Raw genomic sequence first — 14283 nt, 5'->3', positions numbered from 1 at the left:
AGCTCATACGGGCTGAGCTATTTTGTACTTGCCGCAACTCAGCCGACAGTGAAATCTGGTAAGCAGCAGTGACTTGATCATGTGTAGGAGTTTCTAGATACAGGCCTGCCCTGCAAAATTTAAACTCTGATCTTATTTCAAAGCTATAAAATCCAAGGGGTTTATCTTCCTCCCTTATGAAAAAAGCAGTTACTTCGAAGTCTGGGTCTGGATTTATATGCTGAATATCTTCCATATATAATACAGTCTTTGATGGTGTAATTTATAAAAGAGAAAGGGATCCAGCAGCACTGCAGAGAGAACTGGAAGCAAAGAGTAAAACAAAACAACTGAGCTAGAAAAACAACTTGCCATAGGAATCTCTTGGTGTTCTTACGTGACCAAGGGGAAAAGAGAGCACAGGGGCAATACCTGGTGATAGCCCAGCAAGCTAACGCTGCTGGCAGGCAGGGTCAGCGTGGTTTTTCTCTACAGTATTTGTAATTATTATCTTCAATAACAGAGGGATTTTACAATTCAGAAGTCTTCAGAGACTCATGCCTCTGGCTAAAAACAGCAAGACATTGGCTGTTGAGGCGACAGGCTAAAGCAGGATGAGGGCACTGGGGCTGCAGAGGGGGGTGAGTGGTGCATGCACAGAGGGGCACCACTGTGACAGGGCACAGGCTTTGCACACCCGAAGGTGCAAGGCCCAAGCACCGCTGCCAAAATACCATGCTTTTACTTTACTGTGCAGTAAGCAGTGCTCGGAGAACAGAGGTGCGCTCCCATCCAGTGACCTGCAGGCAAACGCAGTCAGAGCGAAGCCTGCAGAAAGATTTGCAGCAGTTTAGAAGAGAGTGACATAGTTGAAAACACAAGCAGCTCACACGCCAAAGCACCACAACTACAGCTAATGCTTCTTTCGTCCTGCAGTTTCAGAAGAGAAGAGGCTTGACTCTGAGGCTGTTTATAAGGGCTACGAAATCAGAAGTGCTCACATCTAAAGAGAGCTCTCTGTGGCGCTGCCAGCTCATGGATCCTTCCTGCACAGCCTTCAGGTGTTAATTTAATTTGAGCCCCTGCCTTTCATATATAAAAACATGGTGTGGAAAAGGAGGCGGCAAGCATGACTAGTGCAGACTTGGCTGCACAACTCCTCTGTTCTCCCTTTTAAAGGCTGGAAACCCATCCACAAAAAATAAAGAGAAATGAAAACATTTCAGGATCAAATCCTTGCTTTAAAAATTCATTATTATGCAACATACTTCAAGAAGCCCAAGGAAAAAAAGATTGATCTGAAGGAAAATAATTGTTCCCAACAGAAATCAATACTCATGGATTTTTCTGTGCTTCTATTTAAAGGAAAAAAACCACACTTACAGCTACAAGCTATATCCCACTACCCCTGCTCACAGCAATTCTGCTGGGCGTGAAAAACCCAGAGCATCAGTCTGGTACCAAGTTGTAACAGAGCAATAATCAAATGGTGCGTCCCAGTAAACAAGTCTGGATGGTCACCAGGCTGACACCAGGTTCCCCACAAAAAAAGACCCTGAGCCCACATCTTGGCCCCTGCAGGCCACAAACACACCCCCAACAAAAAACCCCAAAACCTCTCCAACAAACCCCCAGAATTCTGTGTAATTTTGATGTCAGTTGTCTTACAGCCTCTGAAAAGGCAACTGGTTTGTAGCAATTAACTGCTGGAATACTTAACTAGGGATATTATTAGTACAGGGATGCTGCAGCCAGACCTAGTACTCTCTAGATGAGGAAATGGTTGAAGTATAAAGCCAGTTGGTAGAGCTGTGGCTTTTTTTGGACACTTGTTTTAATAGGTGATGTAGAGCTACTGTAGTGTAACACAACTCTGGAAAGCAGAACTGAAAATAAAAGACTCCAGCGTTCACTTAAGTTTCTGTACCATTCTGAGTACTTTTGCTATTAATAAAAGGCAGCATTTCCTGACCTACGGAGAGCGTTCATCAACCAGCTCCAGGACATGCTCATAACTGTTCCCCACAGCCCCTACTCGCTAGTTCAAAAAGTTAATTTTGAGCCTAAACAGCCCTGGCAAAAATCATAGACTGGTTGGGGCTGGGACCTTAAAGATCATCTAGTTCCAACCCCCCTGCTACGGGCAGGGACACCTTCCATTAGACCACGTTGCCCAAAGCCTCATCCAACCTGGTCTTAAACACCTCCAGGGATGGGGTGTCCACAACCTCTCTGGGCAACCTGTTCAGTGCCTCACCACTCTAACAGTAAAGAATTTCTTTCTAACATCTAACCTAAATCAACCCTCCTTCAGCTTAAACCCATTACCCCTTGTTCTGTCACTACACTCCCTGATAAACAGTCCATCCCCATCTTTACTGTAGGCCCCTTCAGGAACTGGTAAAAATGCATGTATCAAGTTAGAGGTACCTCTTTATATCAAATCCATAAATAAGTTCACTGGCCACATATTATATATATCCATTAATGTAATTTTCATGTATATCAAAGTGGCCAACATGGCCATGATGGCCGTGGCTAATGCTGAATAATCCAGCTACTAGAAGGGTGAGCAAAAACATGCTAAAAACTGGACTCCATACCAGAATTATCAGTGTTTTGGGGGGGGGAAGAGTTGACTTCAGGAGACAAACTAATACCAGAAGATAAACCACCAACACTTAGCTATGATAACCATTTGTGTAGAAAAAAAAAAAAGCAAGGCTGTCTCAGTGACAGTAGAAGAAAGGTGGCATTATTCATCATTAAAGCCTGAAAGTGGAAGATATTCACTGTGGTGCTTGACAGCAACTGTTTGGGATATGACAGATGCCACTCGTGACTGAGGTGGAAACACACCTGATGACTCCATCATGGAGACTGTGCTTAAGTCTATTCCGTTTTTAAAGTTCAAAAAATAAGTCACATGCTTTACTGGTTCCTTTAAGAGATTAGTCTAATGAAGGCTTTTTCAGAGAAAGGAGGGAAAAATCCTGTGATGTCTTTCTCCCTTTTCTGAGAAATGTCTGTGCAAGTCAAGTGCTCCTCCAGAGGCAGAAATACAAAGATGAAGGTCCTAACTGCCTCCATTACTTTGTAAAATCATTTTGTGTCCATGTTTTTGTTTTTTAAACAGCACAGCAGCTCATAATCAAATTATCTATTCAGGGGTCATTTTCATCATGCTTTGACTTTTTACCTCATTCCTCCATCTTGAAAAAACATTATTAAATTGCCAAGTTAACATACAGCAATTAAAGATTTGAGGAGACAAACCAAAAGCCAAGCTTGGAAACCTACCAACAGAGAATTATATTACCATCTTCTTTTAAGGAAGGGAAAAAAGTTTTAAGGAAATAGGATCAAACCCAATTGTGCTACATGAATTTAAGATAAAATTGTAAGGAATCACTTTTTCCTACTATGTTTTTGCCTCGATGGTTACTTAAAAGGGATACTGAAGGAAATACACTTTTCCCCCTCCTAACTCTGCAGTCAATCCCCTTTTAACCACCACTTAGCTGTGTACAAAGAAAATGGCTATGTCTGAATCTGGAGGACTCAAATTCCTTACAAGGTCTGCTAGCCATGGCTTTCAGAATCCAGCTCAGAGATCCAAATGCTGAGGTCATGTGAAAGTCAAGATTTGTTAAATAAATGCCTCTGCTGATTTTCATGGCCTCTGGCAGCGAGCCGGCATAACCCACATGCATGCCCTCGTTTGTTACCCAGGACAGGGCTACACCACCACGATGCCCCCAGGACTGCGGGCAGGGCCCAACTTGCATCCACTCCTTGTTCATTTTGTACCTACAATGAGAGTTTCTATTAAGGACAGAGCCTGTGCAAAACAGTCATCTGAAAGAAATGTAGTTCACATGCACAGACTGTTCAATGTTTTCCTCCTAAACTTATCAACAAAAACACAGCTAGAGCTTTCCACTACACTTCATTCTCATGTTGAAAGCTTTTGCTATTTTCTCATAGAGGGCTGGAGCAGCTTTATCCCACGCAAGACAACTACATTTCTTTGGCCCAGGCTGTTGGATGACTAATCGTCAGGAACATAACCTGCCAGTGATAAATGACCACTCATTTTCATGTGTTCAATGCTTTTACTTTGTGCTATCAGTGCAAATGAAACACCAAGACTACCACCATTTGTGCAACAGCTTTCACAAAACAATCTTACAAACGTACTGCAATATATGATAAACATTTACGAAACACTATTAACATATAGTTGACAAACAAGAAACAAGAGAAACCAAGAGCAAGAAGTGAGCTTACAGCTCCCAGATTTACATTCCTTGAGGCACATCATGAGGTGCAGGGTTAGGTGAGGCAATATAGCCGACTTGGTGCAGTGGTCCAGAACTTACAGCATTAGCAATTTGTGGAGAATTTCCATATGGTGGATTTACTGGATGCCAGGTACTAACATAGCGATAGGCAGGTACTAAAGAATCAAACCCAGGAAGAGATTGCTGGCTGAAGGCGTCCGACATGACTGGGTAATATACTGGCCCGTAGGACAGGGGCGGAGGCTCTGCATTTTGAAAGTTACCTTAAGAAACAGAACAAAATACACACACTTACCATATTTTAGCATATCCATGGTCTTTTCATGCAGACTGTCATTACCATGAACACAGTATTATTTTGGTGGCCAAAAGGGAAAATCCATTTAGGTGACAATTTTGTGCCCATATATATCCCTCCTAACAGAAGGGTGAAAATCCTAATGTAGACAGGACAGCTTGCTCATCTTCTCACTGAACCCTATTCAAGAATTGCTTAGCAGTATTGTGCATTGGAATGGCAGCTTTTTCCAAGAGGGACTCAAGTAAAGAGCTAACATATTCTTCCCCTATTTGATCATGGGACACTAATCTATGCAAAAGAACCAGCCTAGCTGAACAGGCTGAAGCTTTATCAGAGCAACTTCTCACAGAAGCCACCCCTGTAGCCCCCCCAACTACCAAAACCTTGCCACACAAACCCAATACAATTTCTCCGAGCAACAGTTTTGTTATGATCCGCTCCTTTCCAACACTGACCATTTGCCACACTCCACAGATTTTAAGGAGCTAGGCATCTGACATTTTTGACACTTTTTTCCTCATTTAATATAATCCTCCTATTTATTGCCAAAGTGTATCTACAAGCTTGTTACAAAGTTGCTAGGTGAAACTACGTTTTGCTGTAAATTTGATGGACAGTAAGAGATGTGGCTAGCAGTAAGAGCTACTCAAGAGATAACAGCTCAGCATGCTGAGCCTAAACCCAAGGTTTACATCATCTTCCTTTTAAAAATTCCCGTGGAGTTGAAGTACCAATGCTCAGTGCTTGCCAAAACTCAACTGTCTCCTTTACTTTCAATACAAGCATTCTGGTTTGATACTGATTAAGCAACAGTCATGGTAAGCAAAGAGATACCTTCAGTTTCAGAAAAAGTTCTCCCAAGTTAAGGTTGGCATACCTACTACAGGCCTAGAAAGGATTACTTCTTCCTTTTTATAGCTTTAGAAAGCCCTTGACACATTAGTGGCTACGCCAGTGACTGTGGCATACTTTAAATAGCACCACAGATGGCAAAGGAACTTGTGATAACCCCTTACAAGGCTTTATGTCCTCCCAACCTCATGCGTCCTACAGGATAGCAAAGCTGCAAGCAAGCAGCTCCTACGGAGCAGTCATGCTCTGAAAACCTATTCCCTCACTTCTCATTCGTTGTCTGCGTGGTCCGACACTCACATACTAACCATTTGCAGGTGCTTCCAAGGGAACCTGGTGGACTTCAGTTCGCCCAGCATCGGTGTAGAGCTGAGGGACTGACTGATCTAGGACAGGAGCTGGCTCAGCATATGCTGGATAAACTTCCACAGGTGATGGTGGCAGCACTGGCTGTACATACACCATGGAAGGCCAATAGCTCTGATGATAATACTTTGAGAAAAGGAAAAAAAACACAAGGTCACACATACGACCACATACTCTCCATCCCTCCTCTGGAGCACTACTAGTTTCAGATCTAAACTTAGGAAGAAGTGTGTTTTTTCCTCTTCCTAGACCCTTAAGATACTACACACACAAAAAACCCAATACAGCCTACCAGAACACACACTGTGGCAATAGCCACCACAGTTCCACATCACTGTTGTGTCAGCAATCTTTACAGAGAAAGAAGATTCCCACCTATCAACTCTGCCATATTCAAAGAGATTTTTCCTCTTTCTTCAGTTTTACTTCCCTGAGCAGCAGCACTGAGCTGCCCATGACTGCTGGTGCAGAGACAACTCTTCCGCAGAGTTCCCAGAACACAGAGAAATGGTGCTAACCCGTCTGAACACAGCTGTACAAGTCCTAGAAGACTCAAACCACACACCTCTAAGTAGTCTTTGATGTCTTGTCTAAGTACACAAATTTTCTTAAGAATGGCTCAGGTTCCTCCCCTTATCTTCACAGAAAGAATAATATTTATCCACAATCCTCAACAAAAACAAAACCAAACCCAAAAAACCCCCCCACCACAACCCAAAGTAAAACAACTCAACATACATAACAGTCTGCTTCACATTTTGAGTTAGAACTGCACTTCCTGAACTATACTTTAATATGCATAGGCTTGCTTGGTGGCGATTAACAGTCAAGTGCACAGGATGCACATTTAGCACACTTGGAAGTCTTAAGTAAATCAGTACATTTGTCAAGGAAAGCAGCAGTTTTTACAGGCAATTTACTAGACTCTTTTCAAAAGCACTTACTTGCAATCCCAGATTAAAATAATACCGCAAGACCTTTGTATCTGAAATTAAAGGATATGACATTGAAGAGCAGAAGAGTATAAACCAAGAAGCAAAAGCAATTTACACACATTAAGAGCATTTTAAGTTACTCTTACTTAATGAATGGGAGTATTTTAACACTACTTTTTCTTTAACATTTCAAGGGTAAAGAATGTATCTTGAATATAAATAGTTGTTAAAACTAGTTTATCTAAGTTAATCCAGTTAGATATTTGTGCAATAGTAAAACATTTGTCTGGCCAACTTACTAGCTAACCTCAACAATTACATTAACTTTAATTTTCGTTTATTCATCTTGATTACTCAAGTGATAATTGTCAGTCCTGTTACAAGTCTCCACTGTCTAAGCAACTGAGACTTAAGTGATTCTGGCTTCCAATTAAGGTCAAGATTTTAGAGGAAAAAGTATTTTATCAAATAAGAATTTGATTATGAGTCCCTAAATTAAGTTGACCAGTAACAGCGCTCCCTCCCTTCCTCACTAGAGAATGGAAAGGGTTTGGAAGCACGCAGACAGACAGGAGCAGCCTTCCCATACACCTGTGACAATCCACCCCCAACGTACACACGTTATATCCACGGTCCGCATACCCATGCTGGGCTGGCATGAGAGACAACGGACCAAGTCCATAGAGGCTCCAGCTTCACACTGCTTCTGCCCAGTGGGAAGTCTGGCTCTGCCACTCTCCATCTTCAGAGCTTTGTTGAGCAACAACCACAGAGACACGTCAATGTGGATAACATACGCAGTAATCCTAAGACCTTCTGACCTAGTTTTGGGGGTCCCCTCTATTCTTAAGTCAGAAAATGGGAGGGAGTGGGAAAATAAGGAATATGTTCCTTTCTTCCCCTTCCTCACAGCAGTACTCAGTTCCCTGCTTTCTTGCAAGTAGTCTTTTACTTCTGTCTTCTATATACTGAATAATTTGTCCCCAGGCAAATACATGATACACTGAGAAACAATTCCAGATGTGCACAGGAACTCTGAAACCACTCTCCAAGAACAACAGGGTTTCGAGCTTGGAAACTCATTTCCAACTGTCCAAAAAACAGTGAAGCAGTTTTAATCTTTAAGTTGACTGTTGAAAAGAAAAAAAAAAAAAAGAGAGCACGTGTTTTAATCTGATGATGCAGTTCTGGAACTGTACATGAGAAAAATTTTTGATTTCTCAGATTCAAATAGAGATTTGTTTTAAAGGCTCAGGAATAGCACGTCACCCATTCCACAGCAGTAGTTTTGCATGTGCACGCACAGGCACAGACTGTGCTTTAGTACTGCTGGGAGCTGAAAGGGAAAGCAGGGAGACAAAAAGGAGGGAGCCACTAAGGGCTTCAACTTAGCAGCACCTCCAGAGTTACCATATATACCACATTCTTATCGTCCACTTCCCCCTAGACCAGGGCCTCCAGACCACCAGCTCCACGTTGCTTCCCTCTTCACCTTCTACCACACACACACTTTCCCGGCCCTACTGTTCAACCATACTGCGCATTATATTTGCTGCAGACAGGCACAGTGTCAGAAATGCAAACCCCAGTCTTGAAATGCACAAGGATTTGTTCCTCCGCTGCCACTGCCAATTCTCAACTCTTCTACTGTTCAGCATATTTGATCAGGGTAACAATCCTCACAGCTATTTTAGGAAGCGCACACAGATCCTTCCTTACATCCAACAGCTGTAAGCTTACTCCTGAAAGTGCTGGCAATTTGGCTGTGATATTGACCACAGTCAGTAAAATATTAAAAATAACCCAAAGGCTTACATGAATGCAACTTTTTAGTATCTAGCTGAAACTGCATTTACATTTGGAACAAGGATTTTTGTTTTTTAAATCTGATTTTGTTCTTCAATTGTTTATGCAAATCTATGCAAAACAAGCATAAGAGCTGAATGAAACAGCTGCTTCATAGCAGCGATAACAGTACAAAGGGAGAGCTGGGAGACTGAAGTGACAAACTGATACTGGAAATACTGACGTCTGTGGAATGCTGGAACAGAAGCCAGTACAGTAGGAGACCAGTTTTTGTTTATATTCCTATTTTAGATGTCTAGAAATCAAGTCAATCTTCAATAAAACATAAGTACCTTATGAAGCAAAAACTAAGCCAAAAAAAGTTAACCACCCTGACATGAAAATGCAAAGACCACATTGACCACTGATAAAAATTTCATCTTACAATGCATCAGGCCGAAAATCATGACAAAATTTTTACTGTGCTGATGGGAAGCTCTGGTCAGTCCTGAACTCTACAGCAGTCTCTGCAACACAGCAATATCAAGTGGTCTTTTATCAACAGCTTCTTCAAATACAAGGGAGCAGGCACAGGTAGGACACCTAAGGTCACCATGTTATAAACAAGTTTCACAAGCCCTAGGCTCCATTAAAAAAAGATCCAAGAGACTCTGAAAAGAGGAACAAATGCAGATGTACCAAGCAATACTAAGGCAGACAGCAGGTTTCCCTCCCAAGCCCAGGACTTCAATCTGCTGACAAGTCACTCTCTCCATCTATACCAGGCCAAATACCAGGCCTGCAAGTATCTTTAGCAAAGAACGCTAGGTCAAGTATACCCACATACTTTACCCTGCGCTACTCCAAAGCTTCTGGTTTTCTTAACTTAAAGGCCATATAGACTACACTACAGCAGTGTGACAACATAAATGCTACATGTAATTCCTTATTAATTACCAACCTTAAATTTCTTTAAAAAAAAATCTAGATTCTATGCCAAGAAAGACATAGCCAATATTATGTGGAGTGACTCAGCTGAAGAGCTATGGGCAGGGTCTGAAGAGGTTATTAATCCACATCCACTCCAGATTCTTGTCAGTACACTTAACACCCAATTCTCCCAAGTGATGAAAGCCTCTGTTAAGGGCATTCAACTGGAGCTGAAAACCATTAGCTCTGATGCGTGCATAGTATCATCTAGAGTGATGTTACTGCAGCAGAGAAGTGGAAAACAGAATATTCAAGATTAACAAACCCAGGAATTGAGAGCACCTGCAAGAGAGCAGAGTTACTGCAGAGCACATTAGCAGTACCTGGGAAAGCACCAGGCCTTTGAGCCATGCTACAGGGTTTCGGAACCTGCCTTTTTCCAGATCAACTTCTGACAAGACAAGCATGTTACATGGTAAATGCAACGGAAGGAATCCGTAGCATTTCAGCCCAAAGTTGTGCTGCAACCTACCACATGTAGCTACCCAAACTGTAAGTATCAGCAGTAGCTCGTTATCTCAACTGAAATTAGCCCTCTAGAATTAGTACATTGAGGAAAGTCCTACACAGAGACAACAGAGCTACTTTAGGTGGTAATACGCTGAATCAAGCATGAAAATAACTTGCATTACTAGAATATTTTATGCTCCATCTTCAAGTAATAGATTTTTGAATCAAAGTCCAAAAGCTTTACATTCTGATGCAATAAAAGCTACAACTGCCATATACCTGAAATACAGTCAGTTCAAGGATGGGGATTTTTTTGGGGGGGGTGGTGGTGGCAATAAAGTCAGCTATAGTGAGACTATGCTTTTCAAAACAGAGCAACAAGAAACAACCTTTAGAAAACTGAAGGTAGTAAGTCTGATAACATGATTTTATCTGCTGTATCTATAGATGGCTATTAGAATAAGCCAGCTATGATGCACAGACTTTCAGCATAACCAGTGTACAGGGGGATATTTAAAAAACCTGTGTACTTCAACTAACATGCACAGATATACCTGCTACTTGAATAACAAAAAACGTGAACAGCCAGTTTTGCACTGCTGCTCTTTGGAGTCCACTACAGCTTACCTCTAGGTCAGCCCCACTACTGCCAAAACCAACTCCCCCCATGCTCCCTGCCAGAGAAGACAGAATTAGCTGAAGCTATTGTACATGATGCAGTGGCAAAACGGGTAACCATAACTGAACCACAACTCATATTCAGAGCATTTCTGCTCCAGCCTGAGCACTACACATTAGGACAAGCTGAACCCTGCTATCAAGAGCAGGCTGAATAACCCAGTCTTAAGTTTTTCACCTTTAGTGCAATTTGAGCCAATGCAGTGCCAAAAAACTGAGCAAGGGGACATGCACAAGGTAAAGCATTTTCTACACCTCTCCAAAACTACACACAACCAACAATCCTTATCAGCTAAGACAAGACACTGCATCACAGAAGGGCTTTATCTGCCTCTAGGCATGTGCAGTGAGGCAATGGTGGCACGCCTGGGCCTCGCAGCATTCCCCACCTAGAGAAAGACAAGTTACATAGCGTAACAGCAAGCACAACTGTTATTCCTGTAGCTGAGAGGCATTTAGCTTGAGATAAGGGACAGCAGACAGCTTGATCTTTGGGTTATTAACGCTCTGTGAAAATACAGGCTCTATTTATGCCTTGTGAGCCATAAACATGGCAAAATGAGGGGATAAATATATAACAAAAAAAAATTTCAAATACATATATGTCTGTTGCACTGCTTACCAACCTCGGCTGTCTGAATGCAACTTTACATGGTACACCAGTATTCTTAAATTGCAAAAGCAAGTTGACTGAAGATTACCCCTTTTGAAATGAAGTTCATGTTTAACTGATAAAGCTGAAAGCTGTTTCTGAGCTGCTCTGCTGGTAGGTACTGCGTTGGTCTTGGCACACTCCTTGCTTAATAGCTGAAATGTATCTTAAACACTGTCATAATTGATGACAGTATACGAAAAGACTACACACCCAAGGAACAAGATGACCCTACACTTCATCCCCGGTTTATGATACCACAGAATGACATCTTGGAGCCATACAGGAAAACATCCCACTCAACTGTGCAACAGCACAACTTTATAAATACACAGATTTTTTTTTTTTTTTTTTAAAAATCAGTTATCACAAAAATGATTATTCCACTAAGAACCAGTATGATATAGGCCAAGCACTCTCTCCCTTGGTATTCTTTTCTTTACAATGCTCTCTAAAGCTGCAGTAATCACATATTTGAGTCAGATATGAACTTGCTATTCAGAACTGGGAATTTTTAGCGTAAACATCCATATTATTTCTTACTTCCTGCGAGCTGCAAAGAGCCATTTCTTCTCACTATAGGTATTCTGTTAAGTTTCCATGGAGAACACGAGTCAAGTGTGCAGAAGAGCAGCAGTAGTAAAAGCACAAAATCCCATCATTACCTCGAGGCAGATCACTGCCACTGGGATCACAAGAGTAAGGTGGAAGAACGGCACCAGCTTCTCCCACCTCACTGACTGGAGGAAGAGGAGCTGAATAAACTGGGAATGGCACTGAAGAAACTGCTACAATTAGAAGGAAACAAAAGTCAAGTCAAATTTGCAATGGCATGTCAAATGAGCAAGATGCCAAGTTACACAATTAAGCATGCACTACTGCATCATCTCAATGCCCCTAAACACAAGCTGTAAGAAAGTTACTTCTCGTTAGTAATCACTTTAAAAGAAGTCCAGAAGAAATTTTAAAACCAGATGGGAAGGTTCCAATCTCACAAGCCTTAACCGTATGTCTATCTGCAAGTTTCATATTCCGGTTAAGAATAAATGTCTTTTTCAATCATTTCTCCGTATTAGCAGGCAGGACAGACTTTGCTTATGTAACTGTCTGTCCTAGAACAACAGGGAACACACTAATCACTTGAAGTCATCAGAAGGGTGACAATAAGCTCACAAAAACAGGGGAAGGTTCAAGACATGTCAGGCCAAAACCAATTTGGACAGACTACTCTTAAACATTCATTAGGTGGCCCACACCTCTAACACACCAGCAGGTTATTTGTAACGGTATCAGTGAGTAGACAGTTTAGAGAACTGTGCTGACTAAACTCTGATGCACAGTGGAAAAAAACAAACCAAGGAAATAATGGAGAAAAGGGAGACAGAATTGAAGGTGGCAGATTTTTTTGGATGCTAACTGAAGAGTTACAGAGGACATGAGAAGTACTCTTTATAAGAAGGGAATTTTTTTTTTTTTTTAACATACATTTCACAAGAACAAAGTAGATATAGCATTTCAGGTGGTAAGTGCACCACATGACAAATCACAAGTTTCATCTCCTTGCACAGAAATAACTAAGCACAGGAGCTAAGGGCCACAAAAATGAATTGGACATTCATGCAGATTCTGAACTATCACAACCAGTGACTCTTTTGGAAGGGACAGTAGAGCCTCAGGAGCAATATATCAACTAAAGAGGAAAACTAACTGTAGGAAATATGGGGAGAAGGGATCTGCCATGAACTTCTGCCTTCTGAAAAGAACTTTCTAGCAAAACACTTGGCATTGATGGCTAAAGGTCATGAGGGGCAAACCCAAAGCAGAGACCTCCAATTCCCACACAAATTCAGGGATACCTGGTACCCTTCAAAACATGAAAGCAAGAAGTCAGCAGTGAAGTCGCAACTACAATTAAATCATTTTAAGCCCAAGCAAGTGATACCTTTTTTTTTTTTAAAAGCCTTTCAACATTTGCCTTGTATACATAGGGAAAAAAAATAAAATGGGAGGGGAAGATGTAACCAAAAACTTAAGACATCCAAGTCCATAGCCATAGTATGTACACTCTACCTGGCCTCCCTATAGAAAGGGGAGATACTATGACTGGCTGAACTGCTGTTTGTGGGGGAGCTGCTGTTGTGACACTGGCTGGAGTGGAGGCAGCAGAATTTGAGGAGAAGCCTGCAGCTGGAGCAGCATAAACACCTGTTGAGGTTGAGATTGCTGCAGAGTTCACCATCACCTGGAAAAGAGTCAGAGTATTCAGCAGACTGCTCTACAACTGGCTTTGACAAAGACTATGGAAACACCAGACAGTTCAAAAATTCTCACTTCACATAAATGCAGTTTTGAAGTCCTAGCTGTAGAGGCAGCTGTCTATCCCACTTCTCTAAAAACTGGGATGAAGATACCAGTTCAGAGTTGCAGACACCTGTGAGGCATCCTCCCACCAGTCCATTTTGCTTGTATTTGTAGGGAATTGTATTCTTTGCTACAAGATGCTGTAAAGGGCAGGTAGAGGGACCCCAGAAACTGACACCAATCAAGCAGAGCGGTCACATCTCAACAGGGCTACCTCAATAAAGTACTAGGTACTACCTTCTGGGGATAGCTGTAGGAAGCCACTCCATCTTGAGGTGACACAGAGACTGGCCCTTCTTCCTGAAGGGATTCCAAAGCAAAGCATGGTCCATTTAAGAGGCAGAGAAGTCACGAGGCACACACACCACACCCCTAATTTTTTTTTTTATTTATTTATGGACTACACACACACAGAGTATCTTTTGTAACTCAAGTAAAAGCAGTTTTATTCTGACATGCACAGGACTGGCTTTCACTAGTGACTGTAGACTAGTGACTAAAGATTTTGTTTCAGATTTAAAAAAATAATAAATTCCCAAGTCAGTTCTATCAGAGGTGAGCTCTCTCCAGTCCCACAGTGGGCAAGTGAGACTAAGTGAAATAGGACTTGAAGGGTAGCACGATAAAAGT

The 14283-nt window shown here is 41.8% G+C and overlaps 1 protein-coding gene across 1 annotated transcript; it reads right to left on the bottom strand.

The window, feature by feature from the left end:
* Positions 1–4280: 4280 nt before the first annotated feature.
* On the bottom strand, positions 4281–13531 carry LOC142603372 (UDP-N-acetylglucosamine transferase subunit ALG13-like). Its single transcript, XM_075763445.1, has 4 exons — positions 13363–13531; positions 6747–6787; positions 5745–5928; positions 4281–4546 (listed from the first exon to the last, which is right to left on the bottom strand). Exons 1-4 carry the CDS (start codon positions 13529–13531, stop codon positions 4281–4283), a joined length of 660 nt encoding a protein of 219 aa, XP_075619560.1.
* Between the last annotated feature and the right edge of the window lie 752 nt (positions 13532–14283).

Source organism: Balearica regulorum, chromosome 11 (genome assembly GCF_011004875.1).
Source record: "Balearica regulorum gibbericeps isolate bBalReg1 chromosome 11, bBalReg1.pri, whole genome shotgun sequence".
NCBI classification, from domain to species: domain Eukaryota; kingdom Metazoa; phylum Chordata; class Aves; order Gruiformes; family Gruidae; genus Balearica; species Balearica regulorum.
The sequence above is the reverse complement of the archived record's forward strand: the minus strand, read 5'-3'. Positions and strand labels throughout refer to the sequence as shown.

Coding starts and splice junctions, on each gene's coding strand:
- LOC142603372 (XM_075763445.1), bottom strand. CDS start 13,531: ATGGTGAACTCTGCAGCAATCTCAACCTCAACAGGTGTTTATGCTGCT. Junction 6,788..13,362: donor CCTTTCTATAGGGAGGCCAG/GTAGAGTGTACA, acceptor CTTTAATTTCAG/ATACAAAGGTCTTGCGGTAT. Junction 4,547..5,744: donor CTTGGAAGCACCTGCAAATG/GTTAGTATGTGA, acceptor CTGTTTCTTAAG/GTAACTTTCAAAATGCAGAG.